This window comes from Pseudorasbora parva, chromosome 23 (genome assembly GCF_024679245.1).
Source record: "Pseudorasbora parva isolate DD20220531a chromosome 23, ASM2467924v1, whole genome shotgun sequence".
Lineage (NCBI taxonomy): Eukaryota > Metazoa > Chordata > Actinopteri > Cypriniformes > Gobionidae > Pseudorasbora > Pseudorasbora parva.
Genome location: NC_090194.1, coordinates 26,222,953 through 26,250,940, shown reverse-complemented (window position 1 = coordinate 26,250,940; position 27,988 = coordinate 26,222,953). Strand labels below are relative to the sequence as shown.

Below are 27,988 nucleotides of genomic sequence, written 5' to 3'. Positions count from 1 at the left end.
TCTCAGGTCAATTCAAGGGTCACATTTACACAGCAGTCTTCAGGGAGAATCAGGCAACCCTTTTGTCACACACCCTTCCTTTTGTCACCCACATTTCACAGGTTTGCATTTGTCTTCTGATTGTTAATTAGGTACTTCCTCTTTCCCTCAAGTGAACTTCACAGCTCCGTTCTAATGAAGAATAGGTCGGCATGAGAGCTCGGAAAAGCAGTTTGCACACGTTTCCTAAACCTTTGTCACGTGGAAGCCATATGTGATGGGCTGTCTGTTGATTTGATCATTGACTGAACCTGATTAAATGACTCTTAGGCATGTGATCTAAATGGGTTGTATGTTCCTGGTTTGAAACTTCAAACAGTTTAGACCTTTCATCAAAGGAAATAGGTATATCATAAAAAACTTTATTTTCCAAAAATGTACAGTTTACAATTTATAGTATAAATATACATTCATTCATTAGAGCTATGGACCCATTTTCATGACAATTTAAAGGCACATACATAAACAGTGAACTCTGATGCTAATACAACCTATGGAAGTGTACCATGACACTGAAACTAAGACAAAATATGCACATTTTGTTTATCAGCCATGCATCTCGTGATTTTTGGTGACTCATCTTTCATTTTTAATGAGCTTGACCTTTGGCCTTTTTTCAGTGATAAGACTTATCCGTGAATCCCTCTGTATTTGCTCTCTTTGGTTAATCAAAATCAGAAGATGCTGACAAATTCCATTCAGAAAGGTGACTCCCACGAGTTGTGCATTCTAGTCATACATCTCTTGATTTGCTCGTAGGAGACGAACATCACAATGTTCCAGGATCCCAAGCGCAGGAAGGAGGGCATGAAGCTATTGGGGAAGATGAAGATGGCACATTCATGGTACTGAAAATTGCATTGTTCGACATAAATAATGATTTACAACATGATTTTTCTTACCCCTTATAAAAAGCTGCTGGTCCCTCTTTTGTCAGCATAGTGAAGGCACAGTTAAGTGCACTACTGTACTGCCCTGTAGATGAGTTCATGAAACGGGTCTTTACCACGTCTACTGGAGAAGCCACAATCGTGGTGCAGAAGCCAGCGCCGAATGCAGCAGTAAAGTGGCACGGTAGGTTATCTAAACAGGGCACACATGTTAGACAACAAGTACATTAAAGTAACCATAATGAAAGCATATTCATATGGCAGCATACCTGTCATGAGGCCGTATTGTAATATGAGATCCTTGATGATGTCGTAAGTCACCAGCTCTGCGCAGTTTACAATCGCGTTCCTTGTGATGTTTGGCATGCAGCCTAAAATAGACAAACACACATGTTTATCTCCACTAGAACACTTCCACTTAGACTGGCATGTGAAAGCTGAACTTAGGGGATAGTGCATTGAAAAAGTACAATTTTGTCCTAATTGCCTCATGTTGTTTCAAATCTTTATGTATTTTGTCTCAGTGTATTTTTATCCATACAATGAAAGTCAGTGGGGTCCAATATAGTGTTATTTTTGTATTAATTCATATTTTGAATGAGCTTTTATTTTACATTATTTACAGGTTTCATTCAAGTTTTTAGTTTTTTATGTACTTTTGTCATTTTTATAACTTTTTTATTTATTAAGCTGTATAGTAATTTTATTTCATGTTTTGTTTTCTGTAATTATTATACTTTACAGTGTAAGTTTTTCATCTAATATTTATAGCTTTTTATAGTTTCAGCTTTATTTGACTTTTATTAGTTTTAGCTATAACAACACTGTCTGTCATACCAGTGTTGTATGACAACATAACATTTTTATAAAAGGTTTGGAACGAAATGAGGGCGTTTTTTTTATTGCTCACCTTTCCATAGCCCCCGAACGCCCTCATCACGGGCGATAGTTCGATATGCATCCATTGTGCCATTGTATCTTTTTAATCCATCGGACTGAGGCACTTGAGCCTGGAAGCGCACTTTTACGACGTCTGTGGGCTGTGCAAATGTGACAGCCATGGCCCCGGTGGTGCAGCCAGCCAGCAGGCGAGTCACAATGCTCGCGTCTGAGAAGAAAAGAGCAGATTGTTAGCATGTCTATAATCATTTCTGTTTCTATTTAAACAAACAGGTTGACACTCACTCTCAGATCCTCTGGAGTAGAATTGCTTCATTGAGTCATAAAGACCGATACGAACAGATGCAAAGCTCATCTGTCTTTGCAGTCCTGCCACCAGGCCATTGTACAGACTCCTTGCGCCCTCTGTACGCACCATAGTGGTGATGGTGCCATATACTCCACGATATTTCACCACGGCTGATCCTGATGCAGCTATAGACTCTCCCTGGATCTGAAATAAGATGTACTGATGAAAGCCATGACAGATGGATCAAATATGTTTTTTTATTTTATTTGAGTGTTTCAGACATAAAGTAAATGCATTCTTAAAGTAACTCTTACCCTCGGTTTCACAGACAAGTCTAGCCCCAGATTAAAATGCATGTTTCAGCTGTCTTGACTGAAAGCAATTTTAAAATATGGCAGTCTCTAGATGAACATGGGTATAATGAGGTCTAAGGTCTACTCCTGGCTCAATTCTTGTCTATGAAACCGGGCCTTAATGTATATTAAAATGATATACTTTATGCAATGCTTTTTATTAAACTTTTCCTCACCTGAAGTCTCACTTTTGCTGTGTCCAGGGGGAAAGTGATCAGGTCAGCAAGACATGCTGCCGTACCAGCTCCAAAAAACTTGACAGTGGCAGTTGGTGGCAGGTCGGTAGGTTTTATTCCAACCATTTTTTTGTTCTTATGACAGGAGAATCCGCAGCAAGATAATTAGATTGTCTTTTATTTATTGAGCTTCTTGTGTTTTTCCCACCTGAGGGAGAAAAAGAAGCAGACCGAATGTGGTTAAAAGTCATCATCTCAAATGAAACTAGATTCAGATTGAAGAATTCTAAATAAACGTTTAGGCTTCAATTTACCTCAGCTGATTCACGATCAAGTTTCTTCCAAAAGAATAACTCTCTTGTCTTTTGTTTTAAATGTTTCAACACCATTGGCCATACAAAATTGTGGCTCAATGTCCCAAAGCAGCATTCCAGCAGCACAACACTACAACGAAACATTAAAGATCAATAACCATCATATGCTGATTGGTGATTATAGAAAAAGCTAACTCGATATCTCTCATTACTTCAGCTCTGACTGCCCAGAAACATCTTAATTAGCGTTAACATTGTGTGAAATATAATAAAATACATTGTGCTCACCAACCTTGCGGTAATATGAAATTGTTAGTCCTGATAGAAAGCAAAATTATTATTTCCATCCAGGGGGTTAATCCAGCAAGTGTGTTTTCCACCTGAGTATGATGGAGCCGGTCTGTCAAACTCTGAATTTATAGGCCATGTGCAGCCAGTCCCATGTATTCCTTTCATCACGCGACTCTAATTTTAACTTTATGTGGCGGGAGAACGTGAACACTTGTTTACTAGCTGGTAGTTTACCGATAGGGTTGTTGTCTGTTCTCCATATTAAAAGGTACACACCTATTAGTAAAACATTTTTTTAAAAAGGCAAATATTGGAAGTAGTGTCTTGTGCATGTCCATTTAAAATCACAAATTGTATTGTTTATATATTGTATTTTTACAAAAATAGATGTTCATAAACACACATGGGCCTCAGTCATGGGTTGCTGTACCAGCGCTGTCACCTTTCCCCCACTTCCCAAAACACCTCTGGGGGAATGCTGCACTGTAATCTCAGTGCGATCTCATTGGCTTCTGAGGGGATGTGTTCATCCTATCAAAGAGGGGCTTGTCACCTTGACTTAAGCACCTAGGGATACTTTTCATTTCTGCTCTTTACAGAGAAGGGATCAGTGTTTAATAAAAACCCAATGGTTTTTCTATCCATTTTTTCTTTGTCGGATAAAGAAAGACCAATGCCTTTCCGTAAATATGCCTGACATCCATGCCGGAGGAAAACAATATGTACCAAGATGCTGCTCCGCCCCAAACTTGTTAAAGTTGTATAAGCTGTTCGGGGAACGCCACTCTTTACAGCCAATCTGTACATGTCTCGGGGTGGGAGTAAATGTGTGCATCTGCTAACAGTAAATCAGGAACCTTCGTAGTCCGGATGAATCCGGATCAGGTCTAGACATTATTGCATAAAAAAGAAAGTGCATTTTAAGGACATTACACATTACAATGGACAAAAATGTGTACCATATCTTAAATTGTTGTATATATTTATTTAATACAATTTTTTGGCCACTTGACCAAGAATGTTTGGAATAATTTTCATGTAAAAATTTTTTAAACAATCCCTTCACTGTTCATTATCATTTGGCTGCTATTTTAGCTTTGGCTTTGAACAAATGCAGTTACATAACAGTGGCATTATCATGTTTCAATAAATGGTGAAAAATATTTGCTTTCTTGACCTGCTGTCTTAAAGCTGCAGCAGGCAGAAAATTAGCATAAAAATAAAAGCAAAATATAGTACATGAGATCAGGATATTCAACTTATGAAAGTACTGCGTTATTATGATGTTTCTGCCTGAACTGCCTTATCAGCTATTGCACCATTGAAATAAACAACCTGCAGATGTTTGCTACCGTCATTCCCACCAGGAATGTGTGACAAATGAGCTCCAAGAATAGGTTTGCATCACTGGCTAATAGAGGCATGGGATTTCCACCTTGATCACAGCTAAACAACCGTTATATTTTCACCTTCTGTATTTTCAAGATTAGTTTGTATGTGTGTATTTGTCTACTCTTGAATCACTTGCACCTTTTTCTGCATTGTTTGGTCTGTAATCTTGATACCCTACCTCTGCTGTCTACATCCAGCTTGAACCAGTTTCTTCAATGTACCCTGTGATCTTTCAGCTTTTGAAAGAGGTAAACAAACCCCTGTGTCCTACCAGACACACACTCACACCGCCCACTACTGAAAGCAGATACATCCTCGACTGACGCAGACATCAATTCATGCCAACCATAGACAGCTGCCGCTGAGACCTGCCTTGCATATGATTACATATTTCCTCTGAAAGGAACAGGCACATCTATAAATATACCCCCTGCATTTAAGCAAAGGTCTGTAGGTCACTCAGTCTATGGAAAGGCAAATATCTCATATCTCAAAACTCCATATGTGGTCATTCATCAGTGGCCCAAAAAAAGTATTTGGACAAAAAATGTCTGCCAGATAAAATACAAACTCAAGCGGCATCAAGCTAGATCTTTTCTATGAATTTGTACAATTTTAAGCAGATAAGCACAAGAACGAAGGTTTAGACAGGTAACAGAATAATAAAATAAGATTTAATACACAGGAGAACTTCAGGCCTACAGGAATTTGAGTCATGTACCGCTGGTGATTTTCTTGACCACCAGAAGGTCCTAAAAGATGCATTCATAATCATCACAAATGAGCAGGTGCACTGTGCACATTAACGTCACTGCTGACTTCAGAAGGATCGTTTTCTTTCCTTCTCATGCCACATCATTTATTTGCTGGCTATTGCTGTGTTAGCTGGCCGGGCACATGGAAATCATTGGCACTCCAGTAATTTGTGCCCTGTGTAATGGGCACAAATCCAGTAATTTGTGCCCATTCTTAATATGAGTAATATTAGAGATATCTGTCCCATCATGCCACATCATTTATCTGCAGGCTATTGCTGTGTTAGCTGGCCGGGCACATGGAAATCATTGGCACTCCAGTAATTTGTGCCCTCTTCTTTATACACTACCATAGTGGCGTTTTTAAAAAAAATTTTATCTGCATGACCCTCTGTAAATGTCACAGACATGCCAGGCTCCCACGTCACACTATGGCTGCATCCGAAAACTTAGGCAGCTGACTCGTTGCCTCGCTGCCTTATCAGACAATGGCTTGTAAGGCAGCGTTTTGTGAATGAAGGCACCTCACAAAACTGATTTCGGCACCTCACAAAACTGACTTCTAAGGCAGTGCAACCATTTATAACGCACTTTTCATTCAAAAGAATCTCAAAGTGCTACATGGGAAAATTACTAAAAACAAGTAAAACTACAGAAAATAATAAAAACAATTAGAAACAATAAAAGACAAAGAGAGAGTCAGATAGGTTGATGAGTCTGAAGCTGGATATTGAAGGTGTAATGTTGAATGTTGTTAGTGCCTATGCTCCACAAGTAGCTTGTAAGCAAGACGAGAAAGACAGATACTGGAACGAGTTGGAGGAAGTGACGCAGACTGTTCCCAGAGGTGAGAGGGTAGTGATAGGGGCAGATTTGAATGGACATGTTGGGGAAGGGAATACTAGGAAGTGATGGGCCGGTTTGGTCTTCAGGAAAGGAACCCAGAAGGACAGAGGTTGGTAGGCTTTGCTAAAAGTATGGAGATGGCTGTGGTGAACACATACTTTCAGAAGAGGCAGGAACACAGGGTGACATACGAGTGGTGGCAGGCGCACACAAGTGGACTATATCTTATGTAGACGCTGTAATCTGATGGAAATTTGCGATTGTAAAGTAGTGGTAGGAGAGAGTGTAGCTAGACAGTGGTGTGTAAGATGACTCTGGTGGTGAGGAAGATGAAGAGAGTAAAGGCAGAGCAGCAGACAAAGTGGTGTAAGTTGGAAAAGGAAGAGTGCTGTGTGGTTTTCAGGGAGGAGTTGAGACAAGCTTTAGGTGGTCAAGAAGTGCTTCCTGATACTACTACAGCCAAAGTGATCAGGGAGACAGGTAGAAAGGTGCTAGGTGTGTCATCTGGAAGGAGGAAAGAAGACAAGGAGACTTGGTGGTGGAATGAGGAGAGTATCCAGAGGAAGAGGTTAGCTAGGAAGAAGTAGTACAGTGAGAGGACGGAGAAAAGTAGACAGGAATATATGGTGATGCAGCGAGAGGTTAAGATAGAGGTGACAAAGGCCAGACAGAAAGCGTATGATGACATGTATGCAAGGTTAGTAAGGAAGTTGAGAGGGATGTCTATCGTTTGGCGAGGGATAGAGATGGAAAGAATGTTCAGCAGGTTAGAGTGATTAAAGATAGAGATGCAAATGTTTTGACAGGTGACAGGAGGGTGAGGGAAAGATGGAAGGAGTACTTTGAGGAACGGATGAATGAGGAAAATGACAGGGAGAGAAGAGTTGAAGAGGCAAATATTGTTGACCAGTTAGCAAGGGTGAAGTTAGGAGAGCTTTGAAGAGGATGAAGAGAGGAAAGGCAGTTTGTCATGATAACATACCAGTGGAGGTATGGAAGTCTCTAGGAGAAATTGCAGAGTTTTTAACTATATTGTTCAACAAGGTTTTAGAGAGTGAGAGGATGCCTGAGGAATGGAGGAGAAGTGTTTTGGTGCCGATTTTTAAGAACAAGGGAGACGTGCAAACTACAGAGGTATTAAAGGACAACTCTGGCGAATTTTTAAGTTTATCTTGATCATTATATCTCAGTCTATAGAAAAATAAACCGGATTGGTCCTTGCAACACGGCGCTGTTACAGTTAAAGGGGTACTTCAGCACAGGAAAGATGAAACTGTATTTAAACTGGGTCATTAATGTAGTAGAAATGTGAAATTATTTTTGAATTTGGTGCTTTCTAGACTGAGAAAAGACAGAAAATGTATTTTTGTCTCATGGGGATGAAAGACTACAATTCCCAGAATGCTTCACTGCCCTGTGAGGCCATTCCCAAAGCCACCACTACTGGATTACAGTGACTGAGTAGAGAACAGACACTACAATTAAATACTGAACGTGTCTGTTCAATATAACGATTGAGTTGCTGCGTGAGTCTCACAGCACTAACGCTGCAGAAGTCAGATTACATTTAACGTCAAAAATGAGAGCTCTCGTGATACGAGCTGAGGTAATCGCGACCACATTCGCGGCATACATTCACAACGCATGTTCAGTCTGACGCATTTTCAGTTTATGCCTTTGGAAGCTTAACTTTCATAGAAATTAATTTGAGAAGTTAAAACACTTACATTGCACCCGATCCGTTTAAATGAATGCCTACAGCTGCGAGCTGTGCTGTGAGTGTGATCTCCCATCCCCATGTGTGGGTTGAAAACATGCGGAAATGGCTCTCATGTAAACTTTATTTATCCTTCCATTTAGGCACACACGGCTTGAGGAAAGATGTGCAGTAATAAAATAGATACAGAGATACAGCTAGCCATCTAAAACACTGTTTAGGTTAATTTAAACAATGGCTAAGTGGCTAAACGCATCTCGTTGTCATGTAAGTGCATAACTGCCGTTTTAGCTGAGTGGGGGCTCTAGGCATTAACTGTAATAACTGTGTTGCAAAGACTAATCCGGTTCGCTTTTTCTTTTTCTTTTTTATAGACTACTCACAAAGGTATAACAATCAAGATAAACTTAAAAATTCCCCGCAGTTGTCCTTTAAGCTGATGAGCCATACAATGAAGTAGTGGAAGCAGGGCTAAGGGGAGAAGTGGACATTTGTGAGCAGCACTATAGTTTCATGCCAAGAAAGAGCACTACAAATGCATTATTTGCTTTGAGAATGTTAATGGAGAAGTACAGAGAGGGTCAGAAAGAGCTGCTTTGTGTCTTTGTAGATTTAGAGAAAGCATATGGTATTGTATGAGGAGGTCTGGAGTGGCAGAGAAGTATGTTAGATTGGTACAGGATATGTATGAGAGCAGTAGGACAGTGGTAAGGTGTGCCGTAGGTGAGACAGAGGACAGCGAAGGTGGGACTACATCAAGGATCGGCTCTGAGCCCCTTCTTATTTGCGGTGGTGATGGCCTGTCACAATGTAGAAAGGACCCAAAAGCGAACGCTGGTTATATAGTAATTTATTGAACAGGGAAAAGGTAAATAAGGCTGACTGCCAGTTATCAGCCGTAAAGGCGGAAGCAGATCAGGAGAGGCAAACTAAAGAGTCCAGATAAAGAACTGGCGGGTAGCCTGGTAACCAGTAGCTCGTGGCCTGATTGGCGGTAGCTCGCCAACTTTGCATCTAATCAGAGTGAGCTAATTTAGACTGACTTAGAATTTTTTATTTATGAACAAATTTAAGTGTAAACATGCAAATGTAGGGTTGTCACAAGTACAGGTAGGTTACTTTAGTACGATGTTGGTAGTGAAATTTAAAAAATATGACGATACCAGCATTTCTGTATTACCAGTATAGGCCTACCGACTCCCGAGTATATTCGGTACACGCAGCTTTTGTGTTCATCCAAGCGCAGGGCTCCAAACTGTAGCCGAATATATACTAGTGTCTGTGAATATTAAATTGCAAATTACTATTTAAATATTACTCCTGCAAATTCTGCGTCTCTGTGTGAATAACGGGCGTAGAAGCGAGGGCGTGGCAGCGCGTGCACACACACACACACACACACTCGTGTGTCTCTGCCGTGTGCCACTATATGAGGACACACAGACGCATAAACTGTCACTTCATGAGAATTTAACGTTTTATTTTAGTAAGCTGTTATATGAACACAGACACTCAAAGGTCTTCACGGCAACCTGTCAAAATGAAAGCTTGGTTTAACGTGAAGTTTAACGTGGAGAAATTGACAGAATATATTTGGCTACTGCTGAGCCTACAGTAGATTTAACTACGTCTCTATGTAATAATAATACGTCTCTACTAATATTAATAATTATGCCCAGATGGTTCCTTATTTTTCACTTGATATTTTATGTATAAACAATGATTACTTTTTTAACAGCATACAGCCTTTAAATGTTTCTGTATGATTTACTTATAATAATTATTATCGTAAATAATAAACGTATTCAATTTAATTGATTTTAAAAAAAATATTTAAATAAAAAAAATCGCATTATTGATGCATTATTTAAGAGTTTTAAGTATTGTAGAACATGAGTAGCTCTCGGCGACTTTCATTTTTAAAAAGTAGCTCTCAAATGAAAAAAGGTTGGAGACCCCTGCACTAGACATTGTCTAGTGTAGTAGACATTAAGAAATCATGTTGACTACAACAGTAGTCCGGCCAGAATATTGTCATTTAAAAGTTGTTGTTGCAGCCCTCAACTGATGTTGATGTTGTCATGTTGTGTTTTGGCCTGAAGCTCCACCTATCTACCAATTACGAAGTCAGTAGTGTTTCGGCATCCGGGTTGCCAGATCTGCTCTAGTTACCACAGCTTCAGCTACAAACGTTCCTGCTGGATCCTGCAGAATATCTGGCAACCTCGAGTCAGGGGGGAGGGGAGGGGTATACACCGCTCTACAGTCATTTGAAAGTTATTGGAGTCCCAGTTTTGGCCACAATCTTACATACACTTCCTTTAATGTTCCTAACCTATAACATGAATTAACAGTGAACTGTTTACTAACATTAACAAAGATTAATGGGGCCTGATTTTAAAGTTATTGAGTTACCCTTTTGGGTGTGTGAGATGGCAAGGAACATTTTACAAGCATCAAAGGAAGGAAGAATAATGACTACAGGGATGAAGAGAAATGGGGAATTGCCTGGAGTTATGAAAAGGAGGGAGATCTGGATTATCTGGTTTGATTATAGTCAAGAAATAGACCAACCTGGTCTCACAGAATTCAGTGAAATCAACACGGACCCTTAACTCAAAAATCTGTGGTAGTTTCACGGAATCGCCGACAATTCTGTGATGGGTTCATGGAAGTGATGCCTATGTAAATGACAGGCAGCATCCGTGGTCCACACACGGATTCCCAAAACACATTTAATTATTTGCATTTGTAAATGTAGACATGAATTTATGAATATTTATAGCTTACTTTTATATTTCGGAGCAACTATATTTCAACTCCACTCCTACCCTAAACCTACCCACTTAACAATATAAAACACATAACAGGCAAATAAATGTACAGTCACAGTTATTTATTGCAAAAAACGGTCCAGAAACAGTATAAAAGTATTTGTAGATAACCCTCAGTTTATTTGAATTAGTATTGGAGCTTAATATAGTATTCTGATATTATCTCATATATTATATATCGTAATTCTATATTTTCTTAGTATTAGTTATGTTTTATTATATTTTGGGATGTTAGTTTGCACTCTTTTAGTTATTTCACCTATAGAGACTTTTATTATGAAAGGCGTCTTGCCGGAAAGGTCAAACAGAGAGCTCGCGCAGACGTGCACAGAGAGAGCTCGCACACGGAAGATAACAACACTGACGGAGACACGGAGACATGCGGTCACAGAGATAACACACTTATTAAGGGCACTTTTAAGTTGATTTAAGCATTTAGATGCTGTTTGTTGTTTTCATTTTGTAGTATTTTTTGTTTGTTTTGTTTTGCACCTGGTTGAAAAGGAGTACAAGGTATTCATTTATATTTAAGCACTTGTCTATACATATCATATCTTGTCTTAATGATTGTTTATGTGTTTGTTTGATTTAAGAGTAATTTTATGTTTTTAGTATAAATGTTAGTATTAATTTCTGAATTTGTTGCTATAGTCAGTTGTTTCGTTTCATTTATATGGACGTGTATTATTTTCAGATTGCAACAATTGTTTATTTTTCTTTTCTAGCTCTTACGTTGTTGTGAAGTCAACAAGGGCAATAAAGGGACAGTACAACATCAGTGCATGAGCAAATTCTTTATTAAATTCAACCGGGCTGTAACAGTATTAACTCATGTTGCATTCCAAGTCTTCTGAAGTCATACAATATCTTCATGTGAAGAACAGAGTTGATCTTAATGACAGTCGTTGAAATGATTCAAATGATACAGACGACTCTTCAGCATGACGTGATCGGTCACGAGACACACGAGAGCCAATGGCATTTTACAATCAAAGCTGATGTAATGACGCAATTGGTCACGTGACATAAAACAGCCAATGCTGTCAAACCTGACCTGACGTTTCTTCCGGCGGCAATATTTGAAATGTATTAATATTCGCCGGATGGACTCGACGTTACTGATCGTTTTTGGGGATTTTCTTCACACAAATCAATCGTTTGGCCTCGGAACACTTGGAATATTTGTAGTTTCTGAATAAATTGTGCCTGCAGTATCCGTGTATCTGCCTGTTATATCCTGTTTTTTTATAATACACAAATGGGTAGGTTTAGGGTAGGGATTGATATAAAAATAAATGTAAATAAATTATGCTGACTGAATCAAACTGACAAATATAAGGTGTTGGAACAGGGAATCAGTGAAACTACCACGGATTTTTGAGTTAAGGTTCCTGTTTATTTCACGGAATCTGTGAGATCAGGTTGAACAGACATGTTCCCTTTCAAAAGGGAACTCGAGCTGCGTCAGCTGACGCTATGGGGAACGCCTCCAGCGTGACCGGTGTCTGAGCTACTATCAAATCACAGCAATCCTATTGACCGGCGACATCCTATGATGTCATCAAGGTGCGACCAGGAAGTATATAAGGGCACCTTGCAAACATGACACCAGCTTCTTCGTCTTCAGGGACTGTTTTTGTCTGAATGCGTCAAGTCAAAGGTAATCCAAATTCATTTATTTTCTGCCTGGGATAAAGAGCATGCACAATCAAGCTCTTGTGGAATCATTTGTTCGATTGTGTGTAATGTGAGCGAGGTTTTCAATCAGAGATCGCTCCATTCTCGTCTAGCGCTCTTCCTGAGGGAAGAGCGTTTTTGCATCTGAGAGCAGTGATGTGGTCTCCGCTCACGCCGAGGCTGATGTTTGGAGGATGGGTGGATATGGGTATGTGTTCTCGCCCCGGATTGCTGTTAAGAATAATCTAGAAAGATCCGGGTAGGCGGGGACACTAAGAGCTCCAACCCTATCATCTGAGCTTTTTTCAACTATGTTTCAAGAAGTTTAGATGGCGGGGCATACACGGGAGCGGGTCAGCCTGGTGCTACTTTTACGCCATGTCGGTGTTGCAAGTGTACTGGGAAGACCTGCTGAGGGATCTCAATCAGGGAAAATACCCTGACGCGCTGCGCAGTTGTGCGCCATATCAGCGATAGCAGGGCCTGAGAGCCAGTGTCGCAGAAGCGCGGGTGGTGGTGTCCGAGGACACGCACACTGCTGAGATCCGGGTCCCATGCAGGCGGGAGGCGTCACGGTATACGGACCAGTGACGGGGCCTAAGTGCCAACATCGCCTCTCGTGCTCCCCGCGGTTAAGGGGTTCCCACAGAAGAGGAATAGTATCACAACGCTGTTGGCGTGAATGAAATATCCCTCCCTTAGGTGGGTGAGTTAAGAATTACATCTAATTTACTGCTTTTCTTCATTGTCTCCCCAGGCGCTTCTTACATCCGGCCCTGAGTGGGGCCGTGACGATGATACTCTAGATCCCGCCTGGCCGGGCTGTGAGAAGCGCACCCTCAGGCGGTTGCGCTCCTAACCATGCATACTGTGAGTAAAACTTATGCGTGGATATCGTCACGTGCAGGAGGCGAGCTGGTAAGTCCCCCTTGTGAGGGAAACATTTATTCTTTATGTTGTGTGAGACTTCATGCTCCCCGCCGAGGGTTTGGGGATCACGGTATCGTGGACACCATAGGGCCCTGTAGTTCCCCTGTCCGGTGGCTAGAACGATTTTTTTTTTTAGATGCCATTATGTGGTATGTTTAGAGCTAGCTTTGCTAGGAGATAATAGCCGCCGTTGTATGTACAGCTGTGCGAACAGTTTTTGCCTTCTCTCTATGTGATGAAGCAGTATTGAGGCAACCGCTCATTCTTGTGGGAATGTGCTGTTGTTTTAGGCGAGTGTGCTCTCCTAGTCAAACAGGAAGCTCTTAGCCACCCCAGGGTAAAGCGGTTAACGTTGCGCCTCGTGGAAATTCATAGACGGGAGGGTGAGTTCAGGCTGACGCACGAACTACAGATTTATGTCTAGCCTCGCAGGGCTTGGACGGAGTATTATTGAGTTTTTTTCGCTCCCCCGAGCCGCGGATAATACTCTTATGCAGGCTGGCCCTCTCTGGGCCGCCGCATCTGTTGGCCTAGGCTTTTTCGGGATGGGGGGCATTTCTTTCCAAAGAAGGAAAGTAATTATTGCCCGAGGCCCTCTGTTTGAATATTGCAGGGCGTTTTCTTTCGCATCCCTAGTCAGCCTCCTCTTACATTAAAGTCGTCCGGCCAAGGCCCACCCCCTTCTCTGCGTTTTGGGTTTTTTAGTAATGCAGGTTGTTGTGAAGCAGAATGAACAGCGACTTAGCCAGTGGTCGTGGGGCGGGGTTTGGCGTCCCAATCTTGTACGCGGGTGGGCTAGTTTTGCGAAAACCTCGCTTTCCAGAGCTTGTTGTGGCTGGAGGATGTTGGGCCGGTGGGTAGCATATTTGTGAATATTTTTTGCCCTCTGCTCTGTGTCTTCTGCTCCACCTTTTAGGGCTCGGGTTGAGCTGCACTCGCAACCTGCGTGCTTCGTGATGGTTCGGTCGGATGCTCCCCTGGGAGCCAAAGCATTGCCATGGCTGACTCCGTAGCGTGAACGGTAGGCAGCTGCATGAAGGAAGAGCGGCCGCCCGACGCAGGTGACGTAAGTTGTACTCCCCTCGCTTTGAGGGTCTAGGTACTTTCTGCTGAGTACACTGCTTTTGGCAATGTGTTTAGGCTATGTCTGTAGGCACTGCCGGATGGGACTGCGTCATCGCATGGAGGACCCCATGAGCCTCTGGGATGAAGCCAGCCCTGGGAGGGGCATGGGTTGCCAGCTGGCTGTAAGCAGCCAGCTTGGGCAGTCCTTGTAGTGGACTCTAGTACCTAGAGTCTAGTATCTAGTACCTAGAGTCCGGCTTCAGCAGTACCTCGTCGACAAGCAGGCCCATCATGGCCTCCCTGGGGATGAGTCCCCAGGTGATAACTGGATGTCTAGTTCTTCGGCAGCCAAGCGCACAGCCACTGTCAGCCCGACTTGGAGCGGCCAGCATTCATCCAACCTGCCAGGGAGCATTCGTCACTGGCATGGCTACAAGCCCAGTTAGTAGGCCTCCCTAGGCCTCCCTGAAGGCCTGCTGGGGTGCAGCAGGCCTTGCCGGGCTTCCCTTGAGGGGGGTATTCGCGTGCTTCAGGTGTTAGACGGCAGGTAGTAGGCCTCACCAGGCCTCCCTGAGGGCCTGCTGTGGTAGCAGTAGGCCTCGTCTGGCTTCCCCGAGGGGTTGTTCCTGGGCTTCAGTCACTGGATGACAGGTAGTAGGCCTTGCGGGGCCTCCCTGAGGGCCTGCTGGGATGCAGCAGGCCTCATCTGGCTTCCCCTGAGGGGGTACTCCAGGGAATCAGCGCTGGATGACAGGTAGTAGGCCTCTTCAGGCCTCCCTGAGGGCCTGCTGAGGTACAGCAGGCCTCCTCTGGCCTCCCCTGAGGGGGTGTTCCTGGGCTCCAGTCACCAGATGGCAGGTAGCAGGCCTCACCAGGCCTCCCGGAGGGCCTGCTGGGTTGCAGCAGGCCTCATCTGGCTTCCCCTGAGGGGGTATTCCAGGGAATCAGCGCTGGATGACAGGTAGTAGGCCTCTTCAGGCCTCCCTGAGGGCCTGCTGAGGTACAGCAGGCCTCCTCTGGCCTCCCCTGAGTGGGTGTTCCTGGGCTCCAGTCACCAGATGGCAGGTAGCAGGCCTCACCAGGCCTCCCGGAGGGCCTGCTGGGTTGCAGCAGGCCTCATCTGGCTTCCCCTGAGGGGGTGGTCCAGGGCCTCGGCCACTGGGTGACAGGGAGTAGGCCTCTCTAGGCCTCCCGGAGGTTGAGCCCCGGTTCCCAGTTCCTATGACAGTGAGCATGGTTGCTAGCCAGGGCAGCTAGCATGGTCTGCTATCAGGTAGCAGGCCTCACCAGGCCTCCCTGAGGTCGTTCCCCGGCCTCAGTGCCGGCTACGAGTAGCCTGGCAAGTAGTAGGCCCTGCGGGGCCTCCCTGGGGGGAACGAGTTCCTTGGACGGAGACACATAACTGGCTCAAGCTGACAGCTAGTGGTTCCTGCCATCAGGCTTCGGTCCTAGCTGGCAGCACCTGATGGTGGTCGCATACTCTAGCACGACGAGATGACGCTGCTGCTATGCGGTCCCTACAGGAACGGGGACCTGCATATGTTGCCTACACCATGGTACCTACCAGGCAGGCTTAAGAGCTCCCCTCCTATGAGGGTCGTCTGTGAGCTTACGGCCGCCTGGGCCTGATCAGTTGATTGTAGGCCCCTCGGGGCCTACCTGTGAGATCAGCCTGTAGGCCTTCTCAGGCCTCCTTAGCACCCCTGTAATGTATGTGCTTGGTAGATCCTAGGATCGAGCAGCTGACTCCCCTCGCTAGCAAGGGTCGGAAGGCACTACGCTGAGTGCTGTTTTTTAACAGACAGGGCTGGCCGACGGAAGCGTCCCGCATAGTGATGCCAGGTCAGGCCTCCCTGGTGGCATTCGGTGAAGTTCTTCCCGAATAGTGACTGGCTGGGGCGCCCTCGGGTCCCCTAGCCACATATATATATCGGGTATATCGTTCCCCAGAGCGTCAGCTGACGCAGCTCGAGTTCCCTTTCGAAAGGGAACGTCCCCGGTTACAACTGTAACCTTAGTTCCTTGAGAACAGGGAACGAGACGCTGCGTCACCTTGCCATGCCTCGGGGCCTGCCTGCGAACAGTCCCTTCAGACGGAGAAGCTGGTGTCATGTTTGCAAGGCGCCCTTATATACTACCTGGTCGCACCTTGATGACATCATAGGCTGTCGCCGGTCAATAGGATTGCTGTGATTTGATAGTAGCTCAGACACCGGTTATGCTGGAGGCGTTCTCCATAGCGTCAGCTGACACAGCGTCTCGTTCCCTGTTCTCAGGGAACTAAGGTTACAGTCGTAACTGGGGACATTTCATGTGTTCTTTCCTCTATGCTATGCAAATAAGTCACGCACTGATATGTACAAAGCAACAAAAATGTCACATGATTGTTGTATAATTTTTTAGATTGCTTTGCCTATTATAAAATTTCTCAATATGCACAGTCATGACTTAGCAGACTTTATGATGTGCAAATGAAATAGCTGTGAATTTTGTTATTCCACAATTCTTGTTTAAACAAAAAAGACTGTAAAAAAGATCTGCTTTTATTATTTAAATGACTTTCAAACCTACATTTCGAGCTCATAAACTTATGTAATACTTTCTAAATGGCACACAGCATCTGGAATAGTTTTGGCTCCAGCCAATAGGGTTTTTTAAACACCCTCTGCCCTCCTCATTATCCAAACTTCATTGAAAGGAAAAGGACCACCTTAGTGCACAACACATAAATAGCTCCACTTAAAAAGCTGGTGCTTTTTCTTATAACTTCACAATCAGAATAATACAATACAGTTCCTTTATGAATGCACAATAAAATGTAAATTATATGCATGAAATTATCCCTAGCTTATTCAGACACACAGATACTTTGAAGACACATTTCCTCATTTCCTACTTGCCTGATCTCATGAGAAAACTATGAGATAGCCATTTCGTATGAACTCATTCAATGAGATTCTAATGGAAATGTATGATATTTAGAAAAAAAGAAAACATGAAGGTCCACCCCTAAACCTAACCATCAGCGAGGCACGAAACTGCCCAGTTAGAGTAAGGAAATATGATACAAATTAAACCAGGACTGAATGTACTCTGTACACCAGACACTTTCTGTCCTCCTGATTACCTTAATTATAGCCTCACATTTTACTGACCATAAATATAATTAGATATTCTCAAATAAAATACTAAGCCAAAAAATTAGTTTGAAGTGATGACTCAAACTTAAAAGCCAAACGGTCAGTTTTATTGCACTGTAACAGAAATTCTTGGTTTTAGATAAAGAAAAAAGAAAACAAGCATGTGACATTCAAATAATGAAAAAGTAAGATGAAGACTCAAGTGCAAAAGGAATGTATTTATTATAACAAAAAGAAACATAAACGCAACACAAAAACAAAATATCAACATTAACAAATATAAACTTAATAATGAGATAACAAGGGGGTGTGATCTCGACAAAAGACTGGGCACATGCCCAAAATAACCAAACACCACACATGTGCTACAAGAGACAGGACAGGCATGTGACATTACCCCCTCCTTAAGGAGCAGCTACCAGATGCTCCACTAGGGACAGGAGGGACAGACAAGGGAGGAACAGACAATGGAGGAACAGGGGAGACAAAAAGTTCAGTAGGCCATGGCGGTCCACAGAGTTCAGGAGGCCAGGGCGGCACGGGCAGAGCCGGACAACGGGTTGGCACAGGCAGAGCAGGACGCCTGGGCAGTGCGTGAAGATACAGGAGCCTGGGTGGCACATCAGGCACAGCAGTGACCACCGGAACTGTATCCACCCGAACACAGCCCACCAGAACACGATCCTCCAGGACATGGACCACCGGAACAGGGATCACAGGAACACAATCCTCCAGCACAGGGACCACCGGAACAGGATCCGCCAGAACTGGGACCACCGGAACAGGGATCACAGGAACACAATCCTCCGGCACAGGGACCACCGGAACAGGATCTGCCAAAACTGGGACCTCCGGAACATGATCCTCCGGCACAGGGACCACCGAAAAATACAATCCTTCGACACAGGGACCACCGCACCAGGATCCACCAGAACTGGGACCACCGGAACACAGACCACTGGAATTAGATCCACCGGAACAAGGACCACCGGACTCAATGCACTGGCCAACCATGGTAAAGCTATCACCCTGGGTGGCTCTGGACTAGGGACTGCCAGACATAGGACCTCTGGAACAGAATGATCCACCGGAACAGGGACCACCGGAACAGGGTCCACCGGAACTGGTTCCACCGGAACACGGACCACCGGAGCAGTCGCGGATGGTGCCTTCCTTCTCCTCCTCCGCTTTGAGACCACCTGAGCAGGGTCCACCGGAACAAGAGCCACCAAACTCAGAACCCCCCTTATCCATCCCTGAGTCCTCAGAGGGCTGGGGTCTCCACTGACTGTAGATGGAACTCAGGACCAGTCAGTGGGCTGGGATGCTGCTGGTCAAAGACGTTTGGACTTCTTTAGGTGGTATACAATGTCCCAGAATCTAATCGGTGTTTATGGAAGTCATACGTTAAAAACCAAATTGTTTATTAAAATAAGGTATTGCTCTAACGTTATTTATCCACAAATGTTATGCACTATCAGCAGCTTTTCTAGCGTTAGCTAGTTTCCAGTCCATTGAGTGCAAGAATAAATTAATAGGCTACCAAATACATTTCCAAATATATAAATAATGTAAAATAAAAGGTATAACAGCTTCTCATGCCTAATGAACCATTTTTTTTCTCCACTGTTTTCCTCAAATAAGCAAGGAGTAAGCACCTTTGGCGATAGAAATTGTAAATGAGCATAAGCACCGTATGGTCTTCCATGCTTTGTTTACATCTAGCTACCACAATTCTTTGCCGCTTTGGCTGTTTGCCGTGACTTTGCATGGAGCGCTACAAAGTCGTGAGTCGTGGTTTGAAGTCGTAATTTACGGGCTTAAAAACCTGCCTGGAACAAGTCCTTGAAAACATAAGGTGTATGCAGTTTGGTTTCAGAGTAAATTACTCTGAAACAGCTTCTTTACATTCACAAATAAATCTAGACTTGACAAAGGAGGATTAGTTGGTGCTATATTTTTAGATTTATTTAAAGCCTTTGATACAGTTAATCACAAAGTTCTTCTCTCTAAACTGTCTTAAGTCTCAGTTTTCATCTGGAACTTTAGCATGGATATCCCCATATTGATCAAATAGAGAACAATGTGTAAAAAAATATATGGGTTCCGTTCTGTATCTTACATTATACAAAGGGTGTAGGCCTACCCCAAGGATCAGTGTTAGACCCCTTTTTGTTTAGTCTGTATATTAATGATCTCCCTCAAAAGTGTAAAGAGACAAAAGTACAAATGTATGCTAATGATAATGTTATTTTTACACAAATGTGAGAACAGCAAAGTTAGCAGCTGAGGAGTTAAAAGCTGCTATGGATATTGATATTTTGATATGTTGATATTTTGAAAATAGATAATTACTGAGTTCAATTACATCAGTGTAATATTGGACTCAAATCTTAGTTTAAAAAAAAAACATGTAAAGAAAATGGTGAGGACTATTAAATATAATTTGGCAAATTTTAGAGAAGGTCCTCACTGCAGAATACAAGATCCAGGAGGCGTGGTTGGATCCAAATCCAACTCCTCCCACTTTATATGCCGCGATTCGTCATCGTCAGGTGAAACACAGCATTTATGTGAAGTTGCAGCCGTAGTCGGTGCCTCGGTGGTTGACTGTTGACCGTGGTTGCTGTTTATCAATGTAAGTCTACATTTGATTAATAATATGGTCGAGATAGATTCATAATTTAGTGTACCCTATAAGTAATGATCACAGTTACATGTTTTGACAATGTCCATTTTTTTTTTATAACGCCAAGACATTATCTATCCATTAAAATATAGTCTGACAGGATTTAACGTTAGTCAGGGGAGTGTTTCTGACAGGAAAGTGTATTTTCTGAAGTATTTTTATCACTTAAATTGCATTCATGATTTTGAAAAAAGCCGTAAAATGGCAAAATATATATATATTCTGACAGGATTTTAGTCAGGGGAGTGTTTCTGACAGGAAAGTGTATTTTCTGAAGTATTTTTATCACTTAAATTGCATTCATGATTTTGAAAAAAGCCATAAAATGGCAAAAAAATATATATATTCTGACAGGATTTTAGTCAGGGGAGTGTTTCTGACAGGAAAGTGTATTTTCTGAAGTATTTTTATCACTTAAATTGCATTCATGATTTTGAAAAAAGCCATAAAATGGCAAAAAAATATATATATTCTGACAGGATTTTAGTCAGGGGAGTGTTTCTGACAGGAAAGTGTATTTTCTGAAGTATTTTTATCACTTAAATTGCATTCATGATTTTGTAAAAAGCCGTAAAATGGCAAAAAATATATATATTCTGACAGGATTTTATTTTAGATTTACCGCAAGTTTTCAAAAACGTGATAATCAAACACTGTTTTAATGATAATTACATTTTAAATGACAATACTAACCGTTAGTACATTTTATCGTGGTTTAACGTGAAACTGATAATCGTTCCATCCCTGTGTGTGTGTGTGTGTGTGTGTGTGTATATATATATATATATATATATATATATATATATATATATATATATATATATATATATATATATATATATATATATAAATATATATTTAAGTTTTTACTGTTTTTACTTATTGATTGATGTACAATTTTTAGGTGCCTGTCAAAATCCTTTTTTGGTGTCACCATCATACCACTACTGGGCTCCTTGGATCGGTCCCAATACCAGAAGAGAAGATACAGTTTTAAATACTGAGTATGCCAAGATGCACGCCCCAAGACCAGCTACTGAAGATGCCGAACTTCACGTTACAGAAGAGAGGCTAGAAGAAGTGCTGACCAACCTTAAGGTTATTTATTTTGTATTATTTAACACAAACAAATCAATCCTTTGGATATTTTTTTAAATTGCCACCTTGTATGTGCAGGTGGATGTGGTCCGCCGCCTTTGCAAGCAGTGTGGTCTGGATCCATCAGGTTCCAAAATGGATCTTGTGGTTAGACTTAGACAGGAGATGAGAAACAGGTCATCTTATGACAAGGTCTTCCAGAAGGTTTGGGGGGCTTCAGGTAGGTTTACTTTTGATAAGTATTTAAGTCTATGTAATATGAATGGTCTTGTGTTTGCGCAGAATGGAACTGATTTAATTTTTTCAATGATATTGCTTTTATTATAGTATTGTTTTAGACCGCTTAGAGTTATATATTTACTAGCGTAACAAATACGTATTTATTTTCTTTTTAGAGGGTTGGGCAGTCATCACATGCCCCTGTGGAGTTGTGTATTCACTGAAGTTCCTTGTTCGGGCAGAGTCTCCGCGTGACTACGCAGATTGTCTTTTGTCTTTTAAACATTTCCCAAATATCAATATCTATGACTTTGCAAGGGGCTTAGCCACGCACACTAACCTAAGGGAACCAGAATGTATCCCTTTCAGACCACATGAGGGACGACTAAAAGAGCCCACTCCAGAAAATATGGAACTGGCAGTTGAGGGTCAGCTGAAAGTAAACCTCCTTTGGTTGAAGGAAAAGAAGGACAACATGGACCCAGATTGCCACCCTGTTACAGGTTCAGCTGAACATTATGCACTTTACGATGTGTTTCATGAAAATAACACAAAAGATGCTCGAGATGCACTGCGTAAAATTCAGATTGTCCCAGAATTGGCAGGCTGGGTGAACAGTCAATGTGCTGAACAGCTTTTTTCTGACATGAGAAAAAACAATTACTTCCTCAACACACTCACTCCGTCTGGACACATTTTCCTGATGCGAAATATACTACAGCATTACAACACAAAACGAAATAAGAAGACAGAAGATGACATCAGAAAGATTGTACCACAGAATGCCCAGTTGCATTTAGATGAAAATGGCCAAATAAAAATGGGTAACTCACATTTATTTTTAAACTACAATTTGTTATACCTCTTTGTGCCTGTCATTTATATTACATTTTTGTAATATTCACTTTATTGGTGCTTTCCCTGCAGCCTCGGCCTCAGATGGGACACCTGAAGATTCGTCCTCAGATGGGACATTTGCAGCCTCTGCCTCAGATGGGACACCTGCAGCCTCGGCCTCAGATGGGACACCTGCAGCCTGGGCCTCAGATGGGACACCTGCAGCCTGGGCCTCAGATGGGACACCTGCAGCCTCGGCCTCAGATGGGACACCTGCAGCCTCGGCCTCAGATGGGACACCTGCAGCCTGGGCCTCAGATGGGACACCTGCAGCCTCGGCCTCAGATGGGACACCTGCAGCCTGGGCCTCAGATGGGACACCTGCAGCCTGGGCCTCAGATGGGACACCTGCAGCCTGGGCCTCAGATGGGACACCTGCAGCCTCGGCCTCAGATGGGACACCTGCAGCCTGGGCCTCAGATGGGACACCTGCAGCCTCGGCCTCAGATGGGACACCTGCAGCCTGGGCCTCAGATGGGACACCTGCAACCTCGGCCTCAGATGGGACACCTGCAGCCTCGGCCTCAGATGGGACACCTGCAGCCTCGGCCTCAGATGGGACACCTGCAGCCTGGGCCTCAGATGGGACACCTGCAGCCTGGGCCTCAGATGGGACACCTGCAGCCTCGGCCTCAGATGGGACACCTGCAGCCTGGGCCTCAGATGGGACACCTGCAGCCTCGGCCTCAGATGGGACACCTGCAGCCTGGGCCTCAGATGGGACACCTGAAGATTCATCCTCAGATGGGACACCTGCAGCCATGACATCAGATGGGACACCTGCAGCCTCGGCCTCAGATAGGACACCTGCATCCTTGGCTAGGCTGATGCGTGCGGAAAGAGAAATAAAATACTTCCGGCATTGGGAAGGCCCGAAGACTTTGGTAAATACCCATTTGACAGTATTCAGTGGACCTCAGTTGTGGGTCAGGGAAGTTGTGGAGAGTGCTGATATGTATTTTGTTTTATTTTCCAGCATGAGTATGTGTTTGATTGCACTAAGAAACCGGACGAAGTCATCGGCTCTGTCAGCACAACAGTCTTAAGAAGAGCAGACTGTGTTGGCCTGGGAACCAATTGCGAATTGGAGGCAACAGTAAGTAGCATTTATACGGTTTCATTACTGTTTAAGCTTGTTTACCTGTGCTAACATTATTATTTTACTAGGTTGTAAACTGCTGCCTTTCACTGATATGCCACCTTGCTGGAGAGAAGGTATGTTGTTTTTTTATTTTTATTTTAATAACTTATGTAAATAAATGGGTTGTTCGGAAAGTCATGCTATTGATCTAGCTATATTTTTGGCTTTATACTTTAATTTTCATCTAATATTAGGGATTAGATGTCCTTGCTGTAGATTCCAATGTATTGGCATGTTGGAGTCCACCTCACTGTGTCGACCCTTTTGAGTCACTACCGGTAAGTGGTTATTACTTCATATAATTTAATTGAGGAACAGAGATATGTATTCTTCACTGTTGTTGCACTATCAACTTTGATCTGTATATTTTGCTCACCAACAGGCAGATGCAGCACTTAAAGACTGCATCCTATTTCCAATAAGTACAACTGGACACTGGCACTTGTGTGTAAGTTTTGACTGTCAATTTTGTCATATTTTTGCATTTTGTATAGGTGTTTAAGGCAGATGTAGTGCAGTTTTGTCTTGTCTTATGAGGAGCGAATAAGCCCAATCGTAGATTCGTACATTCCACATTAGTAATATACAAGTGAATGCACTTTGGCAACATTGTTTTGATTGATTTACATATATTCACAGGTCATGAAGCCCAATCTTAAAAGGATGTACATTCTTGATTCATCCGACCCTTGTGGTTTTGGGCAGGCATATTATGTGTCCATGTTCAGGTTTTCTTTTACTATTTAGGGACTGTTCTTTGTCCCCTGTTCTGTGTACCGTTTGGGACTGTTCTTTGTCCCCTGTTCTGTGCAACGTTTGGGACTGTTCTTTGTCCCCTGTTCTGGGCGAAGTTCTGGAGGTATTAACTGCTGTTTGCATAATTTTTAATGTTTAATGTTGTGATGGTCCTAGCATAAAAGATACAACTCTATATCGTGTGAAGACTGAGCCAAGGTGGTTTATTTAGAAATATGATATTACATCTTCTATGCCCTAATCTGTTGAATAGTTGTTAGCTCTAGGCAGGTTATATAAAGATTGGGTTTAGGCCTAGTCAACCAATAAAATAATGGCATGAAGCCGTTGAAGTAGGATGTTTGCGGGAGTGAATATCATTTGAGCTTTTATTTATTGAATAGTGTTTGCTTTTTTATGCGTGTATATATTTTCCCTCTGTAACAGTAGAGTACGTCAAACTTGCTACTGCCACACAATTAGCGGGTTGTCAAAATAGACCTATAGAGGTTGATATGTTTAAAACTCTAAAACCCATTAGAAATTTTAACTGTCTATCTGTTCTCTTTTGAAGCATGATCGCAATCAAATTAGTTCCTGGAAGCTGGAAACTCATTAAAAACAAGGTATATAGCACTCAGCATTCAACACAGTTTTCTGACAACTGTCAACAATACAAATTGTATATAGTTTGGTTTGGATTTTTGCCAGGACATTCCATCACAGAGAGACGGCGTGGACTGTGGAGTGTTCATGCTTATGGTATGTTACAAATTAAGCTACAAGTTAACATTACTTGACATTTCAAAGTCATTGTGTATAGGAAGAATAAATGAGTTCTAGGAAATTTATATTATATTAAAAAACAACGTCTTGTGTTACAGTATGCACTATACATTACTTTTGAGTGGCCATTTGATTTCACCATGGTGAGCACCCTGATTTTATTACAGAAAATAGTTGATAACTGTTTCAATTTGTCTCATTTTGTTTTGTATTTTTGTTGTTGTTCTTGTTTCCTTAGACTGACACGCCTTACATTCGAGAGTGTTTGCTGAACCTTGTATTGAAGTGCACAAGTCATGAAAGGTGAGAACCAGATTTGCTGTCTTTCCAAAGTTTCACTTTCTTTGTTTTATTTCTGAAACCTTTTACTGTGTTATAGGGAAGCCTCAAGCCTCAAGAAATATCAAGTGGACTACATGCATGGTTGTCTCAAGGACCACGGGATTCTTACGGTATAATGTCTGACAAGTCACTAGCAATTGTACATGGTAGAAATTTGACCTCACACCATACTGGTGTTTGTATTCCTTGTACATGTAACAGTATGTGTTTTTTTTTTTTGTTTTTTTACAACCTTGACTTCACCTCACCTGTGCCCCAATTTTTACTTCACAATAAAAAGAGCTGGGCCGATATCCCTTACCTTTTACCCACTACATGCATACATACCAAGAACAAAGACGTATAGATATAATCAAGAACTGGTGTATTGGGCCATTATCTTTTAATTTCATTATCTTTTCTTTTACATTTCTCATGTTTGTTTATTTGCTTATAGTTGCCAGCATCTGTTCTGGAGGACATTTTTATCGATGTGGTTCTCCAGGAGGGTGACGAGGCAATTCTGACGCTGGCCCTGGTGTGCACACGCTTCAGAGACCTTGTCACTCGTGAAGCCTTCAGGAGACGAGCTCATTTTCTTTGGCTTGACAGTAAGTGTCAACTGCTCTTGCAATTGTTTGAACTATTTATCACAGTGTTTTTGATGTCTGTTCCCTGGTAGTTTTTACATAAATTGTTACATATTTTTATAAAAAAATTAAGAAATTCAGATGCTTTTTTGCCAATTATTTTATTATTTTCAACCTTGTGTATTTTTAAATGTGTGTGATTCTACATGTGTACAGGTGTCACAAATTGGACTGTTTTCTCCACATCCTACAAGGCGGAGTACTATCAAATGTACAGACTGGATACTTGTAGACAATGTGGAGATGCATTCAAAAACTGCACTCCAGGTATGCATTATTAGTTTTAGAGAGTTTTGCTTCTGATGATGAATTAAAACATTACAAAAAATAATGAACATTTTAAATATTTCCTTTCTTTGCTTCCTTTCTTTGCTAACCTGTAGGATATGTAGGCAGAGGAAGAAGCGGGGAACTTTTTAAAATTATTAGCGAAGATGCCCACCCAGACTTCTGCAGCGAGTTCTGCCAAATCTGTGCTGACCTTATTTGAGTGTTGTGTGCATGATGTAATGCCCTGCTAGATTTGAAAGGATGAATGAGATTTTTTACTACCTTAAGGGGACACACATCTCTGTTTTTTAATACCTACTTATTATTCACTACTGTATTCAGTGTCTGTTTTAACTTGTGTGTTAATAAAGTTTTTTTTATGTGATTAAGATGCTCTTTTTATTTTATATAAATTAAGTCAGATGCCCATGTGAAGTAATGTATGTAAAAAATTACAGTGGACAACCAGACTGCTGCAATACTTTAGTCACAAACATTTTTATATTATAGGGGAAAAAGCACACATTTTCTACTTCAAGTAGAAAGGGAACTTGTTTTAATATTATGCCAATGTATATGTAGAAGTAACTATTTATTCATCTACTTAAGTCAAGGTGCATGTTGACTACTGCGAGTGGTAATGGATCAGCCAATCAAAAAATACACATCTTTTAAGAAATATTTATTCTTGCATGTAACAAGGAACTACGGCTTTACAGGAAAGAAGAATAGTAAGATTTGTTTAGCAATAAAAGCAAACGTTTCTCCCAATGAAAATATTCCAATACAGTACTTAATTACAGATACACATTAACACAATTTACATACTACAGTGTTTTAACTAACCATTTTAGACGTTATTAAAATGTTTGATTGTTTTTCCGTCAAAAGAATAGCTTTATTTAGTACCGACTCAATGCGGAAGCGCTAGAGCAACAACCGGCAACAACAACCATGACAACAACACGAGTCGTTATGACGCGCAATCGGTCGACCAATCAAAATGCAGTGGGAGGAGTTCTGGTTCTAGCGCCGCCCCCCGGATCTCGATCCAACTCCACCCCCTGGATCTCGTATTCTGCAGTGAGGGGCTACTGAAATTTTAGACAAATTGGACAATGTCTCTCTATTGACGTAGCTAAGATAATTTCTCATATGTAATATTCTCTGACATGTTTGGGTCAAGCTATAGTGAAACTGTGAATAAACCCTTAAAATCCTGTATAAACAGACTTTACATTTTTTAGATAAAAAGCCAAACCATTATCATTGAAGTATCTGAGAAAAAACATTGACGTTTTGACAATTTTAGAGTTTTTCCAAATGTGTAAATGGTATATCTCTTTTTTAATGGTTTGGCTTCTTCTGTACATTGTGATTTTGTTCATTTTCATTCTAAAGACTGTGAGATCTACCAGATTATTATCCAAAAGGGATTGTGTTGTTCCTTTTTATAGTTCTGCTTCTAGACTATTGTCTTTCTCAGTGAAAGCTGCTATTCATTGGAGCGCTTTACCTGAGGAAATATCAAAGAAAATATAAAAATATAAAATGTGTGTGTGTGTGTGTGTGTG

The 27,988-nt window shown here is 42.0% G+C and overlaps 3 protein-coding genes across 3 annotated transcripts in view; 2 read left to right on the top strand and 1 right to left on the bottom strand.

Annotated features, from left to right (window-relative positions):
* Nucleotides 1-381: 381 nt before the first annotated feature.
* On the bottom strand, nt 382-3,364 carry ucp3 (uncoupling protein 3). Its single transcript, XM_067433140.1, has 8 exons — nt 3,254-3,364; nt 2,962-3,091; nt 2,648-2,855; nt 2,115-2,322; nt 1,840-2,037; nt 1,199-1,300; nt 942-1,122; nt 382-852 (listed from the first exon to the last, which is right to left on the bottom strand). Exons 3-8 carry the CDS (start codon nt 2,771-2,773, stop codon nt 738-740), a joined length of 930 nt encoding a protein of 309 aa, XP_067289241.1. The 5' UTR covers nt 2,774-2,855; nt 2,962-3,091; nt 3,254-3,364; the 3' UTR covers nt 382-737.
* A 7,774-nt stretch (nt 3,365-11,138) lies between these two features.
* Nucleotides 11,139-27,988, top strand: part of rsf1b.1 (remodeling and spacing factor 1b, tandem duplicate 1) — a 42,588-nt gene continuing 25,738 nt past the window's right edge. The window contains exon 1 of the mRNA XM_067433130.1: nt 11,139-11,309. The gene's annotated coding sequence lies outside the window, so the exon portion shown is untranslated. The remainder of the gene's footprint in view (nt 11,310-27,988) is intronic.
* LOC137062411 (uncharacterized) lies at nt 21,312-26,799 on the top strand. Its single transcript, XM_067433285.1, has 16 exons — nt 21,312-21,395; nt 21,474-21,615; nt 22,542-23,395; nt 23,488-23,607; nt 23,679-23,726; nt 23,847-23,930; nt 24,035-24,100; nt 24,292-24,380; nt 24,962-25,013; nt 25,099-25,149; nt 25,272-25,316; nt 25,412-25,476; nt 25,553-25,625; nt 25,952-26,105; nt 26,301-26,411; nt 26,528-26,799. Exons 1-16 carry the CDS (start codon nt 21,312-21,314, stop codon nt 26,632-26,634), a joined length of 2,145 nt encoding a protein of 714 aa, XP_067289386.1. The 3' UTR covers nt 26,635-26,799.